The sequence below is a fragment of the Artibeus jamaicensis genome, unplaced genomic scaffold (assembly GCF_021234435.1).
Source record: "Artibeus jamaicensis isolate MK-2021 breed Jamaican fruit bat unplaced genomic scaffold, CSHL_Jam_final contig_354, whole genome shotgun sequence".
Lineage (NCBI taxonomy): Eukaryota > Metazoa > Chordata > Mammalia > Chiroptera > Phyllostomidae > Artibeus > Artibeus jamaicensis.
Window position 1 is genome coordinate 44954930 of NW_026521803.1, and position 21461 is coordinate 44976390.

Genomic DNA, 21461 nt, shown 5'->3' on the forward strand with positions numbered 1-21461 from the left:
GGCTGGGTTCTGAGAGCACGCACACGCTCTGTTGTGTGCGAAACACAGGGACTGCGCGCCCCCTGCTCCGCAGCAGCGGAAGCAGGGGGTGACATGTGTCACCCATGTCCCTCCTTGTTTGCACGCATGTTAGTGTTGCTGGCATGTGTGTGAAATAGTTATAAACACATGTACACATGTGCCAAATTAAACATATATGCAGTACATGTGTAGCATGAGTGAAAATGCATGTGTGTATATTTGTAAGCATGTATGTACAAAGTGGTCCTTAATGAAATACCAAGTGGTCCTTTTGAAATACCAAGTTCCACTCCACTTTTCTTGTTTTCGTCTGTTTTTACGTGAAAAGGACCCTCACTTTTTCAGTCCTCCCTGCCCTTTTTACTCACTTTAGTCCTAGTCCCCTGATGGTTAGATGTCACATGCTGGCTCGGTGGTGAGAAATGACGGTGTGTTTCTGTCCAGGGGACACCCTCCTCAGAAACAAAACCCTGTTTTCAAAGTCCTGGCCCCTTCTTTCACTGGCAATTCTGACTCATGGCTCACGCTGTCCCCCATGAGGTCTGTCCCCCCTGCAGGGTGGGTGCGTGCGAGCAGTGTTACTGTCCCCACTGGGTCTGCCGCTGTTTCGGGTGGCTCTCCGCTCCTGGCTTTCCCACGAGGAGACAATGGCGGAGACGCCTGAGAACAGCAGTTCTGAAGGCCTGGCCCCGTGGTGGGGCTGCTACAGGACGCAGGGTCTGCAGGGTTGGTGGCTTTGGAGCAGTGCTCCCAGCGAGGTGGGGACAGTGGGCCACGGTCCCCCTCCGGTCACTGTCACTAAAGTGGCCATGGGTTGCCTCTGCCTTCTAATAGTTTCCTGTTACTTCTGCCAACGTGGTGCAGAGCTATTCTTCCCAGGGCATATGTGTGTGTAGGAGACCCCTCCACCCCACCATGTGCTAGAATGTTCTGTGGAGTTCTAATGAACTCTGAGCCTGGCGCCCTGTGCTGAGATGAGACTTCTGTGTACTCGCCTTGCCACCAGCAAACCAACAGCCTATTTCCTGGGTCTCTGGGTCTCTGCTGTTCTCTACTGCCCTAGCGTGTGAGTGGCAGCAATGCTACTACACAGCGTCGGGTGCGGCCGTGTCCCCAGGGCACCCTCTCTCTGAGGGCACACACTCTGGAGCCCGGGTGCTCAGGCCAGCGCCGCCTGCAGGAGGAGTGAGGGGCGGGCGCACCCGCAAAGCGCCTCTGCAGAGCATTGCCTGACGCAGGGGCCTGGAGGTGGGGCCTCGTCACTAACCCCTGGGGCTTCTCTTCAGACTCGCCCTGCAGAGTCTTGCTCTGCAGCAGGACCTTCGGGAAACACAGAGGGTGTGGCGGTCGGTTTTCTTTGGCCTTCTCAGTGCCGACTCTGCCCTGCAGGCGCCGGACGCGGCCAGATGGTTCTGTTTCTTTCTGGCGAAGCTGCCACCCCACCTGCTCCAATCTGTACGGGACGCTCTTCCTTCCTCTGCTCCCTGCGGCAGGGACGGTGGGGAAGGAAGCCCCCAGGTCCACCAGGTCCCAGCGCAGGGTCCCAGGTGCAGACAGAGCCATGTGCCTCTCGGGCAGGCCCCTGCCCCCTTGCTGGTCACCTCAGGCCGTGGGCCGGATCTGCAGCCATGGACGGAGAGGAGCCCCCACCCGTTCCCAGGGCAGCTTGGCAGACATTGGCAGACAGGCGTGACGTCCAGCCCATCCCTGGGAAAAGCCCGCACCAGTACAGAAAGCTCACTGCCACTTCACCTGTCTCCCTGGCATGGGCTTGGGGGGGCGGGGCGTTCTGTCTTTAAACTGCTTTAGAGTCTGACTTAGAGGCAGCCCCCGACAGAAGTTTGTTCCCTGGGTGCTGCTGGTTCTTGGGGCGACAGGGCTGTCCTTAATTCAGTCCTCAGTGTGCCAAGTGTGTGCTCGGGCAGAGGACGCCCTTCACTGCTCAGTGGTGCCAGAGTAATTGGGCACTGACATTGTAGGGCCGGGGACCTTGTATTGCTGGTTCTGCTTGGAACCAAACCGCGGAGGCGGAAGGCCCATCGGGGGTTAGCCCCAGGGCCAGGCCCAGCCTCCTGAGGGCCGTGCGTCCCGCAGGTCATCACAGCACAGCAGCGTACAGCCAGGGCCTGCGTGTCCGCCAGCACCGCTGCCTGTGGCCCACTGCTCCTGACCGGCCCCCCGCCCTCCCCTCCTCTCTCGGCAGGTCGAACTGTGCCGAGAACATCCGCAAGCACATCCTGCACACCGGCAAGCACGAGGGCGTCAAGATGTACAACTGCCCCAAGTGCGACTACGGCACCAACGTCCCCGTGGAGTTCCGGAACCACCTGAAGGAGCAGCACCCCGACATCGAGAACCCCGACCTGGCTTACCTGCACGCAGGTAAGGCACAGAAGCTCTAGTGCATGTGGCGTTGATGTGCGTGCCATGTGGTTCCTCACAGTACATTACTGTCGTGTAATGTCGAGTCCGTGACAGGTACCCACTCCCGGGCTTCTCCCACTCAGCTGGGAAACCATCTTTTCAGTGACATTCTGTCGAGAGTAAATGTGACGGCTCCTTGTCCCCAACAACAAAGTTAACAATAGCACAGATTCAAAACATTTGAACCAAAATTATCATTGTTTGTGCTTTATGTTTTGGCTAATTGATGAAATTTTAAGCTACTTTTCACAAAATGTTTGTGATTGAAAATGTCATTCCTGACCGTTTGTGCCATGGTTTTCCAGTGAATACCTGGAAAGGAAAAGTATGTGACCAGGAGAGAGTAGAACCACGTGGATGGGGGGCGTAATGCCTCTCATTCCCCAGAAGTTAGGGGGACTCTGGCCCCCCGGTTTCAGGGACACACGGGCGATGGCGGAGGCCACTCGGCTGCTGCAGCCTCACTGTGTCTGCTCAGAGTCTCGGGGGGCGCGGGGGTCCTGAGACGGTCAAGCAAACCCACTCCCCCAGCCTCTCTCCAGTCTCAGTGGCCAGTGCGTCTTGCGCTTCAAACTCGTCCTGCACAGAACCGCAAAGCGATGGGTCCCAGTGGGGCCCCCGCGTTGGGGGTCCTGCCCTGCGGGAAGCTGAGCTTGCACAGTGCCTGCCCGCACGGGGCGCCCTCAGCAGGAGCTTTGGGACCAGCGAGGGTCGTGTTTCGTGTTTGCTGCTGTGCTGCGGCCCTGCGCCCACAGCCAGGCTGACCGCACAGAACCTCAGGCTTCTCGGGGACACCGCTGGGGCATGTCCGTGTGAAGGGTCGCTGTGAGGATCAGCAAAGGTGGTGGCCGTGCGGGTCCTGGCACGGCACCTCCGTGCCAGCCACTGGGCAGGCCCGGGTCGTGGTCGTGCCGCGGTGCTGCAGATGTGACGGCGGTGACGGCGGAGGGAAACCCCATACACAGCACAGCTCTTCGTTCCCAGACTTGTCTGTGCGCCTGTGACCGGCTTTTTATGGTGGTGGTAGAGCGTTCGGCTTAGCAACCTGTCGTATCCAGGGCGACTGGTGAGCAACGGAAGTGGGTGCTGTGGTGAGGGGGTCACTGAGGAGGCTTGGAGCTGTGCCGACGGCGTGCCGTGGAAGCACCCTCTGGCCCCCGGGCCCCGCGGGGTCTGCTCTCACCTGAGTGGGCGACACCCAGATCCCAGGACCCCTGCCCTGCGGGGCGTCTTCCGCTCCCAGACCCGGCCGGCAAAGCCCCGTCCGCAGAGGGCAGCTGTCCGCCACGGGTGCCTTCCAGGCTCCGCCCTTGGAGCGTCGACCTGTCTTCCTCTCCCGTCTGTGGCTCCACTGGAACGAGGGACGTGGGCCGTTCCCCTGAGACAGTCACGCCACCTTTCCAGGGGAGGCCGAGCAGAAGGAGGGCAGGGAACCGACTGCAGAGCGCGTTCCCGCGACATCCGCGTGGAAGGGTGGCAGCCCTGCTCCGCGGCTGCGTCCCAGTGAGGCCCAGGGAGCCTCAGGCGGGTGCGAGGTGTCATTTGTGTAAAGACGTGTTAGGAAAAATGGCCCCCTTGACTCCTTTTCCTTATATGTGTAGGAGGCTCATGCGCGTGTAGCCCTAGTTTGGGGTTGGTATTTCCACGGTTCCGTTAGGAAGGTTTTTCTCCATGAGTCATGGTTGCAGTCCTCAGTGTTTTTAAGCACAGTCGTCTCGGGGTGCGTGGGGTGTCGTCAGCTGTGTGCGCTCCCCTCTCATGGCAGGATACTGCTCCTCGGTGATTCCTCTTCTTTTGTGGACTTAGTTGGGTTGCGAGAAACGTTGGAAAGGTAAATTCTTCAGGTGGACAGAGACTGGCCAGGGCAGTGCACCTGGACTCGTCCGATGTGTGGAAGGCAGGCGTCTGCCGTGGGAGCCCGGGAGCCCCGCTGCGCTGCTCTCCGTCTCTGCGGCCAGGCAGCGGGGTCAGGGGCCACAGCGTGCGTCCTGATGGCAGGGCAGGAGGGGTCCCACCGTGGCCTTGAACCTCCAGTGAGGTTCACTCGGGGTCCAGTCCAGAGCGACCCTGGCAACTGCCCCCTCTGGTGTCTGCATGAGGAACACGTTGAAAATTCACTCACCCAGGCTCGGGGACGCACGTGTGCAGTTCTTTGAACAGAAGGCTGAGTGTGAAACTGCCCCTCTCACCTGGCCCGGCTGCACCAGGCGTACCTGGCACCTAAAAGACCTTAATCACAGAGACAGACAAGAGGGTAACTGTGTCATTCCGGGTACTTTACTTTGTTTTTAAACTGTGACTTCGTGCTTACTGTTACCCTTCACATTCAACCTGCTTTGTGTTGCTTTTGGGCCGCATACTCGCTAACCCTGTTCCTCACGAAGCACCCCGACATTTCCAGCGCCTGCCCACACCCCACACAGTGACCCCAGCATTATCAACTGAGTGCCCTGGGCTGCACTTGACCTCCTGGGAGATGATACTTGGATACGTGCAGGTTAAAAGAAGGTGTTTTCATGCTGGTCGGAGACCATTTCCACAAAAAGAGGATGTTCTGTGGTGTTCATCCTTGGCAGGCCACTGGGCAGGGCCTGCAGGTGTGTGGGTGTGGGGCGCACACAGAGACCCCGGCGCCGGGCCTGCAGATGCCGGGCGCTGGTCTGTCCTGACACACCACTGGCTGAGGTTGGCGTGCATCCCGACCTCTGAGCGCAGACTCCTTCCCAGCAAGGTCAGAGTGTGGCAGCCACCGGGAAGCCCCCGCACCGTGGCACTCCGCCTTTCTGCGGGCCCAGCCGTGGGCAGGGCTGGTCTCCACCTCAGCCTCATTCCCTTGTGGGCAACTTGGAAGCTCTGCTTCCACCCTGTGGGTCCCTGCCTGCGGCCCCTCCATGAGCCGGGGTGGGGATGCCACAAGGTGGAGCGTCAGCTGCCTGCAAGGGGAGACGGCGTGGACCGGCTCTCAGGCACACACTTGTGCCCGCAGCCGGGCGCCCGCCCTCAGACACTCGGTGGTGTTTGGGAAGCAGGAGCATGGCTTGGTGTCGTTTTCTGTTTTGCACTCCAGAGCCATGAAGATTGTATGTGAACTTTAGCTTTGGGTGTAGCTTCATAGCTTAGAAAACAAGATTCAAGTAGTTACTCAACCTTTTAAGTAAAAGTGGATATTTTAGAAACAGAGTAGTCAATCTTCCGGCATTTGGGGATTTTCTAGTACTCCTTTTGTTAATTACTGAATTAGTGATATAAACTAGTCTCTAGGTCAAGTGCTCTGTGCCTACACAGCATAGTCTGAATTGTTTCAGCTCCTTGACACTGAGAGCCCTGTGAGCCACCGTGCTGGTTGCCTGGGCCGTGCCCCTGCCGCTCGGGTCACCTGCGCAAGCCGCGTCGTGCGCACGTCTGTGTTCTTGCCGACTCTGGACATGCCTCTCTCTCCCCATCACAATGTCCCCTGCGATCTCCGACTTGTCGCTGTGCCTTTCCAGTCACGTGACTGTTCACGTTCTGAAGGCAGACCGCGAAGGGTGCTCACGCTGTCAGGGCACCGTGTGCGCACGCACCAGTGGTGAGGGGGCGGGCTGCCCTGGAATCAGGGAGCATCCTGTTCCCACGCGCGTCCCCTGCGCCCCGTCGCCGCCCTTCTCTCTCGCTGCTGTGGCAGCCTCTTTCACAGAGCAGTGTTTTACTGTGGTTGACCGACACTCAACCTGGTTCTCGATAGACTCACTGCAGTCAAAAACCAAAACCACTTCCGTGCCCACCAGGCGGGACGCGTGAAGGCCCAACGTGGTCCTCCTGCAGCGGTGAGACGGTGACTGTGAGCACTGCGCCCGCCCACACAGACGGTGTGTCCCAGGCCGCACTGGGGCTGAAGGGAAAGCAACATGGTGGCCATCCTGGCAGCCGTCCCTGCGTGAGGCGGGCCGTCCTGACGCTTTCCGCTCCTGGCCCAGGACGAGCTCCTCTGCGGGCTGTGCACTTTTCTGTATATACTTTTTTTAAAAAAACCAGTTTCTGTTACACTCCCCTCCACCCCCGATTTCTAAAGAGGCCCATTGAGGTCCCCTGTAGCTCTGGTAGAGTAATACGCGTCCATCTCGTGAATCCCCACAAACAGACATCAAATGAAAAGTGGCCAGAAGTCTTTGTCCTTGTACACTGGCTTTTTGTCTAGTTTTGTGAAATCCGTTTCTCATCGAAAGTGGTCTTTACCGTTTTAGTGATGCATTTCCACCATCTCGGTTAACCAGGAATAAGCTCAGTGCTCACTTGAGGAAGAATCACATGCACTTTTGTGTTTGCAACACAAGTGACCTTCAGCTGGCCCCACGTGGTTCTGTCCCAGACGCCGTACACCGGCGCTGAAGGCAGGGTGGGCGGAGGCGGAGAAGGTCAAGGGGAGGCCCCTGGGAGCGTGCCCAGGCCCTGCGTGGCTCACCGAAGGGAGTTCTTCCCCAGAATTCCTAGCGACAGACCCCGAGCTGAGCCTCTGCGGCTCAGAGACTCGTGCCTGTGGAAGTCTGCTCCCTGCTTGGGGGCCGCGTCCGCTCTCTGAAAGTGGGACCCTGGGCAGGAGGGCCGGGAGGTGGCCGAGGGGTCTCGGGGCTTCCTCGGAGCAGCTGGGGCTTCCAGAGCAGTGGAGGTTGACGCCTTTTCTAAAGTGATGAGCCAGTGTTCTTTCTCTTCAGGGCACTTGGGCACTAAGTGATGGCATGGTATTATCCCAAGTTTCTTTCATTTTTCTGCTGTCATAGTTTTTCTAATCACTTAACATTTTCATCAGTTCTTACATGATAAGACTTAATCATTTTAAAATATACATCAGATTGTGACCTGAACAGTATGATAGCAGATGAAGCTGGCATACTCTCTTCACAGATTGGGGTTTTCACATTCTCTAGGATGATCAACTGTTTAATTGTTTATGACATATTATTTAATGGCATCTTATTTAATGGCATCTTCCATAGCATTTTCTCTTACCCACTTACAAGAATAAAAATGGGAAAGTTTGACCCTTCTCTAAACTCCAAATCCTTTTTCTTTCTAATGGTAACTAGTGTGGTGTGATTTAAACTGTATCTAATTGGCTCCTTCATTCTGTCCAGCGTCTCACTTCCTGCTCACGTGGGTGGAGTTTCTCTTTCCACCTGCCCGCCCACCCGCTCACCCGCACAGTGCAGGTGACGCCCCCTCGGCCGCCTGTGTCCGACCGTCCCTGCTGGTTTAGCGGTGTGTTCAAATGTCCTGGTGTAAAACATTTTCTCGGTGATTAATTAAAAACCTCCGCATGCTGATATATGGGCAGCGGAGGGGTGGTCTCTCCTCGATTCCCTGGCCCTCGGTCCCTATTTTTAACCCTGAGACTTTCACCCCTTTGTTACTTGGATGCGCTGACACAGGTTGTGACAATTTGAATAATAATTCGTTTTGTGAAAAGGTCCAAAAATCCCAGAAAATCCTGACAGTTTCTCATTGGTTCCCCCTTATAATAAACCAATTATTACTTCAACCTAAAAAGGCATGAAATTTCTCGTGACAGATTGCCTTGGTGAATCCATGCTGACTCACTCCTATTAACTTGTACTTGGGATGTATCATTAAGCTCCTCCGTAAGTGCCATCCAGACTCACTTCCTAATATAGATGTCAGACCCGCGCATGGCGCCCCCAGCCTCTCCCACCGCTTCTCAGACTTCAGACTGGATCCCTTGTTTTCCAGCCTCCTGATGTCCCCCACTAACAAAGAATTCCACAGCGATTAACATCGCTGTTGGGTTCTTGAACCTCAGGCACCGCCTATGGGCTAATTTACCACTTTCCCAACTGCTGCTGAAGGTCTTTGTTCCTTTGAAACGCCGTCGGAGGCTTCCGGCATCTGGAACAGCCTGTGCTCGGTGGTGTCAGGGGTGGCCACAGCCAGGCTGACAGGTGCTGGCCAGCGGGTCACTGGGCGGCGGGCTTCTCTCTCCGCACCTGTCTCACGCTCACCCCGCTGGAGCTCCTGGGGTCACAGCTCTCTCTGCCCCTGCGTCCCGTGCAGTCAGCACACGAGGAGTGTCCATGCCGCCGTCGCCATCCGCCCCGTGTCCCTGTCCTGGGTGGTGTGTCTCAGCTCAGCACTGTTCACTGGCCGGTCTGTCAGGCCCTCTGCCCTCATCGCCTCTGTCTTCTACCGAAGAATGTGCTGGAATAGGTGCTTTACCGCCTAATCACACATCCTTCAGTAGTTTTAAATGGAGCCTGCTTGCGAAGAGCATGTTTACCTTTGCTTCGCTGTGTCTGGAAGTGCCCTTCGTCTGCCGGACCTCTCTGAGCAGGGCTGGAGGCACCGTCTGCCCCTGCTGGCTCCGCCCCTGCAGCAGGGCCACCCTCCTGGTGCCTGTGGCTTCCTGTTTCAGGGCTCCGGTGGGGTCTTGAGGAACTCTGGGATTCCACACTGCCCCCACTGGCCTTGTGAACGACAAAGAATGAAAGAGGAAGGGAAAGACTCACGTCCGCTGCTGGGCCATCACGGCTCCTCACCGAGTGTCTCCGGCTTTGCGGGGGCGCCGTCCCCAGTGTCACCTCTGCTTTGAGAACTCGGGTCTGGAAGAGGTGAGCTGCCTGAGGAGGGCAGGAAGGCAGGTGGCTGCACTGAGGCCGGCGGCAGGCCACGCCTGTTCGACTTCGAGAGACGTCCAGCTGCGCGATCCTGCAAAGGCCATGGCTCCCGACCGAGCGCACCCAGCACCGGGAAAGGCTCACCGCGGGGCCTTAACAGCTTTGACACTTCATGCCGTCCGGAAACGGGCACCGGGAAGGCCCATGACTGCGGGATGTGACATCGAAAGCCCGGGATAAACATTTTCACAGCTGTGCGTCTGCTGCCAGCTCGGGGCCTGGCGGACAGACAGACGGACAGACGGACGAGTCAGTGAAGGGAACGGGGTTCGAGGGGCCCTGACTTTGTGGCCCTTGAGCTATGTGGCCGGGAACGAGTCACTCGCCATCCTGAGTCTGCGTTCTCAGCTGCGTGGCAGGTAGGGAGGGCAGCCTTGCTTTGGGGCACCAGCTTCCAGTGAAGGAATGCGTGGGAAGGAGCTGTCAAGGTGCCCGTGTTGCGATTTTCCTCCTGAGAAGAGCTGCGTGCCTCTGTTTCAGTAGCAGGGGAGCGGAAGGCACGGCCATGTACTGGGGACTCGGGTGTGGTCGTGGTCTCGCCTGTGCCGCACGGCTGCCTGCGCGGGTGTGCAGAGTGTGGGCTCGGGAGGCCCGTCTGCAACTCCTCGCAGTGGGGACCGAGCCCAATTCACGTGGAGAACTTCTGGTCTGTGTCTGCTGCGTGCTGGAGATTTTTAAAGCCAACTTTTAAAGAAGAATGTAATTCTGAAATGTTCTTCCTACTGTATATGTTTTAATATTCCGTGAAGTCGTAGTGACATTCACAACATTTGAAGTCAGAGCACCCAATAAAATAAGGCCATTGTTGGTGACACCTCATAGAATTCGCTGATGGTATCTGGGATGCGTGTGGATCTAGTCAGCCCATCATCCTTGGGGTGTCCGCCCGAGAGCTCGCAGGAGCAGGCTGTGGCACTCGGATGTGGGGGAGGCACGTTCCAGAGGGCGGTTTTGCTTCTGTCCGGAGCCCCGCCCTCTCTCCTCTTGGGAGGCCTGGCCTGGGGGTGGCCGGCGTGACCTGCAGCTGCGGGGAGACTTCCAGCTAGGCTCTCGCCCGCTGCCCTGAGGTCACAGGGCACATGCACCGCACGCCTGCCAGAGTGGCACTCTGGTCCCACCTGACAACGGCATTTATCAAACTTTTCAGGGAGAAATGGGTCCTGGAAAGTTCCAGGGCGGTGGTGTGATTGTATCAGGTAATTGATGTGGCTTTTATTTTTATATAGACCTCTTATCAGCTGTGCAGTTCAATACAATGTATATATTGAAAGATTTGCACACTGTCACAGCATAACTTGACCAAGCTAAATGCAGTTTCACAGGAGGGACCAAGGTGTCTGTGGGCAAGTTCAGTTCAGAAGAGGTAAAAAAAACCACATCATCCATTGTAACCTCATTGATTTCTATTTTTAGTGAGCAAAATTGCCATTGAGCAAGTTGTTCATGTTTTACTTTTTTGAAATAATTCAAAGCCTACAGAAGAGTTGCAGAAGCAGTACAGGAACAGTACAGTACTCCATACCTGTTTTCACCCGACTTCCGCCAGCCTAGACCTCTCGTGGACCGGATTGCAGCTGCCCCGCCCCAGATGCCACCCTCCGGTGCCACCAGTTCTGGCCCGGAGCCCGGCCCAGGGCCCAGTGTGCCCTTCAGTGCTGTGCCCCATTGTCTTCTCCAGCACCTGCTGGGTTTCAGTCTGGCCTCGTCTTTCGTGACCCTGAGACTCTTCAAGAAGTGGATCAGTTATTTTGCAGAATGTCACTTGCTTTGCATTAGTGCGATGTTTGCTCATGATTTCATTCCGGGTTTCTCAAGAACCCCCAGGACCGCTGTGCAGCGCCCCAGGGGCCCATTTCTAGGGGGGAGGGGCCTGGGTGCTGCGGTGAGGGGACCTCCCTCTCTCTGTGCTACAGACAGACTGGCTCCCTCTGAATCACTGCGCATCTTGGGGAGCTGATTTCCGATTACGTGCGTCTCCTGCAGCGTCTGCCCCGGACGGGACATCGTCAGGGTGGTTGCCTGCACAAAACCTGCGGGGACCTCGGGGCGACTGTCTGATTCCTTATCATCACTGGAACCTTCTCCCAGAAGAGCTGTCCCTTCTCTCCCAGTCATTCTCTGGGCTACTCACGCATGTCAGTGTGGACTTCTTTTGCTCCGAGGTTTACGGTGCAGGGGCGCCGCTGTCCACTTTCTTGCTGAAACTGCTCCAGCTTCGCCACAGCATGCTCTCAGGTGGGCTTCTGCTCTCCGACGCACCCCCGTCCTTTGGGGAACATTGTTTTGCTTCCTGGACCCACAGAGGCTCCAGGACCCGGGTCCTGGCACCAGCCTCTTATTGTGGCGGCACTGGTTCCTCTCCTGGAGGATGGAACTTAGGGACCAAGACACATGCTCTGTGTGGGCTCTGTGCACCTTCCCACCGGGAGCACACGAGTGTGTGGCAGCCCCACGATCCCACAAACACGCGGCGTTTTGTCTGTCCACCTACCAGCGTGAATTCTCATAGGCCTGAATGGAAGAACTGAGATTATGGAAGCCTTAGAAGAAAACATAAACAATCTTCGTGACTTTCTGTTAAGCAGTGGATTTTTTTTGACATGACACCAAAAGAACAGACAATAAACGGAAAAATAGATAAATTGAACTACATAAAAATGAAAAACTTTTACACCTGCAAGGTAACCATTAAGGAGATGAAAGGGAAACCTATACAATGGAAAAATAAACTATAAATCTATCCAATAAGGGACATGTATCCAGAATCTATAAAGGACCCTTGTAACTTAATCCCCAGCCAAATGACCTAATTAAAAATGCGCAAAGGACCTGAGTAGCCGTTTCTCCAAAGACAGCACCTCAGTGTCCAGTGAACACAGGAAAAGAGGCTCGGCGTCGTCACCCGTCAGAGAAATGCCCACCAGCGCCACAGCGACACGCCGCAGCGAGGGGGCTCCCTCGGTGGCCCCTGGGACCAGAACCGCTGCGAACCTTCCCAGACGGGTTTCTCTGTGACAGCGGCGTCACTTCTCAGGGGAAACACCTGGGCGCTACCTGGACGCCTTGTGTGTGTTTTTCACTTGCGAAGAAACTGCCAAACTGTTCTCCAGAGCAGCTTCAAGTTTTATGTTTATATTGACTTGCTTAGTAGGTACAGTTTCACTTTTGCAACAACAAAAAAAAAATCTGGAGATTGTATAACAGTGTGAATATATTTATACTGAACTGTTCACTTAAAAATGGTTAAGATGGTAGATTTTATGTTACACATATTTACCACAATTAAAATTTTAAATATTACAAATATATATAAAACCAATTGCCCTTGTCTTTTCTATATTTTATGCACATGTCCTTATCGGGAAATATTAACTAGGTGTCTCCATTGGTGAGGGGTCATTAAGGAAGTGAGTTGATTGGGATGGGAAATGAAATGGGGAAGTTAATACAGAAATTATACTAATTGGCTTGAGACTCTAAAATTAAATAGACCAAAAAGATGTTATATGGCACATGCTAATCAGTATCCGAAATGCGTAAATCGATTGAGTAAATTTACAGTTAATTTATACAGAGAAAATATGAAGCAAATATTTTAGCTTACAGACATGCTTACCCTTCCTTATTTTTCCCATTTTTTAAAATTTCCAAGTCAGATTAAAAACACTTAAATACATCCTTTTAATAGGTGAAATCCATCATAGTAAAGTAGTCACTTAAATCACCTAATAGCTTTTATTGTGGCAGAACACAGCAGAGGCCCGGCCTTGAGGGAAGCGTGCAAATGCTGGCTGGCCCGGCCCCTCCTGCACCGCCCCCCCCCCCCCCAGACAGGCCCGCCCTCCTCACAGCCGCCCCTGCTGGGGGTTGGGGGCTGCGGGCCTGTCAGCGGGATTGGCAGAGTGTCACTTGTTCGTCGTCAGGAAGCTCATCGTTTTAATGCATGCTTAAAATAAAAACCACATAGAAGTGATTTCCTGTTTATACAGGAAAAGGCGAGACTCCTTTGCACTTCAGGTAGATGAATTATGCAAATTGCATAGAATGTAGGATTTCATTTTCTTCTTATTGGAAGAGAACTCTTTTTGGGAAGCTGCCTCTCAGGATTTGCTCTGCGTTCATCGTCTAGGTCACTAAGTTAGAGTGAATTATAATGCCAGTTTCTTTCCAGATGCTGGCCACAGACAGATTTAGGAGTCAGGTTTATGTCAATTAGTCTCTTTTAGTGATAAATGTCTTAGAGTGATTAAATAAGTTAATATTTGTGAAGTGCTAACCATAGTGCCTGGCACATGTTAAGTGCTCTGTAAGTATTTAATTAATAAAATATCGAACTGAAATCACTCTGTGTCAGATTCTGGGTTCCTTTCAGTGACGTCAGTAGGTGCTGTCGCTGAGTGACGAGAGTGGAGACTGACTTCAGGGACACCACAGGACTGGCGGTGTGACTGGCACACTCACATCTGTCTACCCTGTTCTCTCGGTTAAAAACAAGAGTTTCTAATAAATAGGCCCTTTATTTGGAAACATCGTTAGTGTGAAATGGCAGAGACCTGGAAATGCCTAGGTAGTTTTCTTGAAATTTTAGGGCACTGTTCAGTAGCTCTGTGGTCTGTCTCACCTAAGGTTTTTTGTTTCTGAAAGGTACCCATCACGTGACCTTTCACACTTGTCAGGGAGTTAAGTATCATATTTTAACATTCTTTCTCTTAGTAACTAAATATTTATTGAATCTGTTGACTTTTTTTAAATTTCTAAAATTTGGGGTTATTTATTACAAAGTTAACTAAGCCTTACCAATACACTGGGTCATAGCGATAAAATGTCGAGTTCTACTAGGTAATGACAAATTGTTTTTCCTTTTCCCTCCAGTGCATTTTTTTTCATTATTGTTCTTTAATGTCAGTTGTCCCCATTTCTCCCCCATTACTCTGCTCTGCCCCACCCACCCCACCTCCCACATTCTACCCTCCCCGCACCTCATTGTCTTTGGCCACACATCCTGCACACATGTTCCTTGTCTGCCTTTCCTCTTGAACGTGCTGATGTTTTTATACAGCTTTTAGTGGACACAGAGCCTGTGGTGCTTCTTGGTGCTTTGCAGATAGTCCATCAGTAGGGTTAGGCTTCCTTAGATTAACTCTGATAGGCAGATAGCAGCTTCCCAAGTCATCAGGGACCAGAGTAATCAGGGACCAGAGGAAGAGGCTGGGTCTCGGGCACGCCCACCTGTACTGTGGCTTAATGACTTTATGTAAGCGCTCTCACTGGTAAAGCGAGTATTGGAGACAGTGTTTGCTGCAGGGATGGAAGGTCTCACTGGCTTGTGCCACTCAAGTGCAAATGAAGATGATTAATCTCAAGTACACAGGGCAAGCAGAGAGTGCTTGACTTTGTAAGAGCTGCATAACAGGAGCTGTGTGAAGAGGGGCAGTGAGCATTGAGCAGGCAGAGAGGCCGAGGGGTCTGTGGAGGGGGCCATCGGGGTGGGGCTGCGGTGTTGGGCTGCGGAAAGGGCAAGCTGCCCAGAGCCGGGGAGAGGCCCGGAGCAGAGGCGCCCTGGGGTGGTGGCCAGGTGACTCCCGCTCCCTCTTGCTTCACCCCCTGCTGCTCGGAGTGGCCGCCTTTGCCCACGTTCCTGGACTCTGCCCCGCAGGTCCTGAAGAGAAGTCTGTGCGGTGCCTGCTTTCAGGTTGTGAGTCTCTCACCGTGTGTCTGTAGATGTAACTCTGGTACAGCACTTTCTGCATTTTTTTCATTCCAATTTCTTCAGCTAAGAAAATGTGCTAGACATTGTTGTAGTTCTTGTTCCCTGTGAACATACTGAATTTAAACTTTTTTTACATTTGAAATTCATATTTTTATTATTTATCATAACCAATTTATGTGTGTTCATCTTCTAGACCAGGGGTATCTAACCTTTTGGCGTCTCTGGGCCACACCGGAAGAAGAATTGTTGTGTTGGGCAACACATTAAATACACAAACACTAACAAAAACTGATGAGCAAAAAAAAAAAACAGGTTGTAAGGCCACATTCCCAGCCACCCAGGGCCACATGCAGCCCACGAGCCACGGGTTGAACACCCTTGTCAGGCATTAAGATGTCAAGATACTCACCTATGACATTAATATGTACAGTCATTCTCACTGAACATCTAAGAAATAGTAGTCGAGCATCACAATGCAAATGCAGTCAAATGCGTGGGTTCTGAAGGCTCTGACTGGGGCCTGCGCCTTTGTGTCTAGCTCTCCTTGCTTGTGGGTCCGCACACTGGTGGGTCAGTGCCCCTCTGGGAGCCCAGAGCCACGGTTCAGCACAGGACAGGCCCGCCCTCCCCGCCCTCCGTGGTGGCTCCCGAGCGCCCCGTGTCCTGGCAGGTTTCCGCAGCTGTGTGTCTCTCCTGACGGCAAGCCAGCCACACGCAGGACCCTTGTCTCTGACATGAGCCCTGCGGGAAACCCCAGACCACAGGATCCCAGAAAATACCGTGACCCAGTTACAGGACCTCACGTGGAATCGGACCCGCAGGCACTGCCCGGGCCCAGAAGCCCAGGACTCAGACCTTCCTCTGATGGTGCCGGGCTGTTCAGGAGTGCGTGTCCTCCGTGTCAGTGACGCCTCCTCAGGCACCTCGTTGAGACGTTGAAGCGGCAACTCTGACTCTTCCACTGGCTGGGAGTCAAGTGGGAGGGAGCAGTGCGGGCAGCCCGCCCCAAAAAGGGCCGGAGAGAGAGGGGGCCCATGAGTCCCAGGGGAACAGAAAGCCAGGGTGATGCTTCAGTGATGCTTTCTGGTGGACTTAGTCTTCACGGGCGCCTCTCACAGTATTGTTTTCCTCTAGACTATGGGAGGAACCCAGAAAGCATCATTGAATTAATTCTTTTAGTCTAAATAATTAATCCTATCTCATGCAATAGTGACGATTTCATATGAGCATGTGCTATTTCCCAAATTATTAGACTGTTTTTGAGAGCGTAGTCTCATTTCATTTCCAGAGCACACCTGGGCTGCTTCTGTTCCTGGTGTCAGGTGAGGTGGAGGGAGTGGGGGGTGTGCAGTGGCCACCCCAGGACTCGAGCCCTCCCCGGGGTCAGTGGGCCGCCGCCACGCTGCTCTCTGGTGCTGGGCCACGGACCTCTCCGAGGCATGTGACCCTCAGCTCAAACGTCTCCATTGTCCAAGCCAGGGTCTGGCCACAGAAGCAGAGCATTCAGAATGCTATAGAAAAACGAGATGAACCTGGAGACTGGGCCTTTGCTGACCGTGGGAGCGGCACCCTGACAGTGGTGCGTAGTGGCATGAATTCTGCCACACCCATGAAAATCCACTTCCCCCCCAGGAGTCTTTGAATGCACTGCTGTATCCTATAGACATCACATATTGGGTTTTTTCGGCAAAATACTACTTTTTGGTATACCAGGCAGGTGGTTTATTGAACTGAAGGCCAATTTGTGAATATTAAGTTCACAAACTGGAGACTGTACTGGATTTGAGTCACAGGGATCTCCCTGCTCTTACACACAGACGTGGGAAAAGGCAGTGTGTTTTAGTGAAGACTACGAGCACTCGACCAGGGAAGCACGCTGCTTCGGGCGCCCACAGCGCCCAAGCCGCCGTGCTGCGTGCCGGGCGCCCCGGTCAGGCTGTCTGCGGGCGCGTCCTTGTGGCCGTCGCGTTCATCCTCTCCCCTGCCTCCCCCTTCCGGTCCCAGTGGTTTTGCCGCATGCCTGTGAATGGGCCACACGAAATTCAGGGTCTGCCCTCCCCCCGCTGGCTCCTTAGAGCCCTGGACCCTAGAGTGCATCCCCTGACTGTGGCCACACGGCACCTGAGTTTTCAGACCTGCTTGTCACAGACACGCAATTCCATTGCCAAGGATGATGCTTTGGCACTCAAGGTTACATCTGGTAAGACTGTATACTTTGTACCATGGTACTAATCAAACTAATTTTTATTGCATGCTCGTTAAAAGTCCAAAACTTAGATACTCTGTGTTTTCTACCTTTGGGTAGATTTCCAGGTAGTATTTATTACAGTGATTTTTTTCACCTATTTCTTGACTCTGACTGTGATATTAACCTTTTATAATTAAGACGCTCTGTCTCCTTGACACACAGTGTGCCCTTTTAGTTCTTCTTAATTTTCTTTTAACCTCCGATCATTTTTTAAAAATTTCATCCATTTACTCATGTACCACTTCGTTGGTACCTTTCAGATGCTAAACGCTGTCTCATTTATCCTTTGTAACCATGCTGAATTTTTCTGTCCTTTTTAATATTTAGGTTTTATTGGATGAATGTAGATTGCACCTTCTCTAACTGTGTCTTAAATAATTGCCACTTAAGGGAATTAAGAACTACAAGGGAAGGAAAATGCTGACCCACAGACTAAGCAGAGGGGGGAAACGTTCCCACTGGGTCCAATTTCCCGAGAAGGACCATCAGGATAGTGGCGAGGGCCTGAAATTATGGTCAGAACGACCTCCAGCAAATGATCGGCTCACAAAGGAACTTGCCTGTATTTGCACCATGCAAACTAGGGCCAGGGAGCCGTCACCCCACTGAAGCAGGACAGTCAGCTCCCTGTCCTTGGCGGGGTTATAGCAGCCGAGGGGAGAAGGCCATCATTCAGACCAGGGAGGCAGAGCCAACACTGCGGGTGGGACGTGCTCCGAGGGTCGGTGCAGGCATGTGGAAGGAAGCTCGTGTCCAGAGGGAGGTCAAGAGAGCGCCTTCGTGAATTCTGAGCATGTGCTGTGGTCACGTTGCCTCGCTGCTGCCTTGGAATGCGGGCTCTGTGGCTTGCCAGACGTGGGCATTCTCCTGGACAAGCAGACCCGAGTGTCCCCAGACCACCAAGATCCATCCTTCCATGCCATTGTCTTTCTTTCTGTGGTCTGGACTCTTGAGAGTGAGGATATTGACAAGTTAGAATTGAAATAAGAAAGTTGATCTTTTGTTATTTTGGTTAGATCCTTCTCTAGTGACAGCTAATCACTATGACATTTTCTATTTATAAACCACAAGTATAAGATAAAAAGTAGGTTTGTTTTTTTTTTAATATAGAGTCCGGCACAAATAATGCCCCCTTCTCATTACAAATATTTTTATTACAGAAGCATATGCATGTCATTCTGTAACATAACGACATCACACTCAATCAAGCACACCATATGACATTTAAGGTGAAACATTCAAATTAAAACTATCAATTATCACACCCCTATTCTTACCCCAGCAGCCACACACACAGGCCTCACTTCTGCCCTGTGTCACGATGCTCAGTGGCCCGGTGATACCCTGACATCAGAAGACTGACACAGGACAGTTGTAAGCAGTGAATGGTGTTTCCAAGTCTCTCACTAGTCTTAGACACTTAATAATAACCGAAGTGTGAAGGAAGAAGACGAAGGAGCGGTTGCCAATTAATTAATTAATAAGAGGCATCGTATCTTCATTCTGAAAACATTCACATGAATTTTACTTCTACTTTAAATTCTTGCATAGCAGGTGACGGTGCAGACAAACGCCATGGCGTTGTATGAACTTGGGGACTGCATGAGACATGGAGGAAAAAAGAAATAAACAAAGGTTTACCATCAGTAATGAGAAAACATTTGCAACACACGGGGCAGAGATGGGGTTGATACAATCTGGCATTCACACAGGAGGTCACGCTTCCTACTTTACAGAAACCTCTCTCAAGCCGGTTTCTTACAGAAGGCGGGGTGGACTGGGAGTTCCAGGACGCAGTGTCAGTGACGCAGGAGAGGCATCTGACCTCTCCAGCTGTCAGTACGTCAGGGCCAGGAGGTGCCCACTTCTGCCCGTTGGCCGGAACCCGGAAGGCTGAGAATGACGGGTGACGCCTCACTGGGAGTCTCACATACTCCTGGTGGGAGAGCGTGTTGCTGACACTGTTGTAAAGTGAGCTTAGACATACTTTCAAGTCTTAAACGGGCCTGCCGTTTGCCTCAGCAGTTCTGTGAAGCGGATGTGCTACTGTGCAAGGATACTTTGTTCTGAGTGGTTGTGATGGTCAAGAGCAGGAGGGGACTGTGCCTGGCACGGGCGGGGCACAGCTGTTAGAGTGAGCTGGGCGTGTGTGTGGCCACCGTGTGGTGTGTCTTTCGGGGGGTGGGGCAGGGACACCCCACAGGTGTGGCCGAGCAGCGGGCAGCGTCGCGAGTCCCACAGTGCCCATCCCCGCGGCCTCTCAGGGGGTGGAGAGCAGACACCGGACTTTTCTTCTTCTTAGAACTCGTATCCCAGTGACTTTTGTTTGGGACTCATGTGTGTCTCTGTGGGGGCAGCTTTGCCAGCAAGTCCCACCGTCTGTCACGGATGAAAATAACACTACCAAGACATGATCTGCTTGGGGAGGAGAAGTGGCCAGTCTCTCAGAGGAGAAGGGCCAAGAGCCCCTTCCTCAGCTGCTCTTACTGGGTTGTAATACACAGGAACACAGGTGGCAAGGACCAAACAGTAGATTACATTTCAAAGAAATCTTAGGGCTTAGTCTGAGTCAGTGTCTGTCCAGAAAGGGGGTTGCAGAAACTTTGGGCAATGTATTCATTTCCTCTCGGACCCTTATCATATGAATGAAAGCCCTCTTAGCAGAGCAGATTTCACAGAACTTTTAGGAACTCTTTCTTAGTCCCAATCACCCTGGATTCGGCCTTAGCCGCCAAGGGGCTGCACCGTCTCCCCCATCATAGGTTTTTAGGCTTAAGTGGATTAGAGCCAGGAAGCGCTTCTCCCAGATGGACATGGGGACTTGGGCTATGCCAGAATAGCCAGGGGGTGAGGGTTCATCACCACCTCTTTGCTGCAGCCCCGGAGTCCTTCCTTGAGGGCCTCCCAAGTGATCGTGTCTGGATTAGGTTGCCCCCCTCTGAGGGGTCATACCTGTCATTGACTAACCAACCAAGTGTTGGGAGCAGAGATGGATGAAGCAGAAGCAGTCCTGCTGCCAGAGACAAGTTTTGTCTCCTTAGTGGCTCTCAATCTGGAGGTCGCTCACTCAGCCTTAGCTATGGGGGGTGGTTACAACTCCTGAAACCAGGCAGAGCAGCCCCAACACGTCTCCTCTCTGATGGGAGCGTTTGAAAAGCCGTGAGACTGTTATGTTGAGAGTATCTCCAGGTCTGGTTTCATGTGTGTGTTTGTTTAGAAAAATGATGAACCTAAAGGTAAAAGCTTTTCTGTATTGTCTACAGAAGGTTGCTTTTTATATTCAAAAGAGAAGGCAGGGAATGCAATTGAACTACGGTAGACCCCCCAGAGCCAGAATTCAGAAAGCAGGCCCCTCCCTTCCAGGCGCAGCTCTGGCCTGGTGGTCACAGGGAACAGGTGTCTCACGGAGAGGGGAAGGAGCCTGGGTCCTGAGCCGGCGCCACCCCTTCCCCTGCCTGGTCCCGGGGCGCAGCCTCAGGTTTTGTGTGGAGGAAATGGGCAGTTTTTCTCTGGTCGAGGTCAGGGGAATCAGCTTGTTCCCTCACGAGGAGTCTGTGTCACAATGCCTCTCAGACAGGACTTGCCAGTGTGGCCCTTTCCTTTCTCCTGAGAACTCCCACCAGGACAGGAGTGCCAGAGGTCACTGGTCAGCTGTGAGGACAGTGCCGTGGGCTGGACCTGTGTGCCTCTGCCCTGGGCGGTGGCCAGTGACCCTAAAGCAAACCCAGAGGAATGGGGTCAGGGGTGGGGGACAGGAGGGGTGAGGGGCTGAGGACAGGTGAGTGGGATTGGAGACCAGCGGGTAGGTGGAACCACCTGCCTGGCCTGAAGGGGTGTCAGCAGGGTGCAGGCAGGGACTTGCTGGGGGCCTGGGGCAAAGGTTGGCCCTCCGGGAGGAGGAGCCAGGTCCTGGGCAGACTCCTGGCCACAGGTGAGGTGGTGACTGGGGAGAGGCTTGGGGGAGCCCGGCTAGAAAGCTGCGGGGAGGGTTTTGAACCAAACGAACAGGAAGCCGGGGAAGTTGCCGCAGGTGATCGGGTGAGATGTGCTTCGCTCAGGTGCTCAGAGCCTGCGGTGCTGCGTCCTGCCCTGCCCGCCCCTCCAGCAGGAAGTGGCCAGTCCTGCTGTGAGCCCGGGAGCCGAGCGTGTGTCTCCCAGGTGTCCGCTGCGAGGCTCCTGCTGGAGGCCCTGACCCAGCAGCAGGGGTCTGTGTCGGGGGCCGGGGGGGTTCCTGTTCTGGGAGAACTGCCTGCATTTCCCTTCTTATTCACGTGTTCCTTCATTGGGTCACTTGGACCCTGTATTTTCCTTTCTTTTCCCTTTTCCCTCCCTCCCCGCTCCCCTTTTCTCCCTCTGTCTCCCTCTGTCTTTGAAAGCGTTTGCCCAGACTTAC

General features: G+C 53.5%; 1 protein-coding gene across 1 annotated transcript in view; it reads left to right on the forward strand.

Annotated features, from left to right (window-relative positions):
* The window catches only part of ZNF407 (zinc finger protein 407), a 298073-nt gene that overhangs the window by 217218 nt on the left and 59394 nt on the right, over positions 1–21461 (forward strand). The window contains exon 8 of the mRNA XM_037145755.2: positions 2225–2403. Within this exon, the coding sequence (XP_037001650.2) occupies positions 2225–2403 (179 nt within the window). The remainder of the gene's footprint in view (positions 1–2224; positions 2404–21461) is intronic.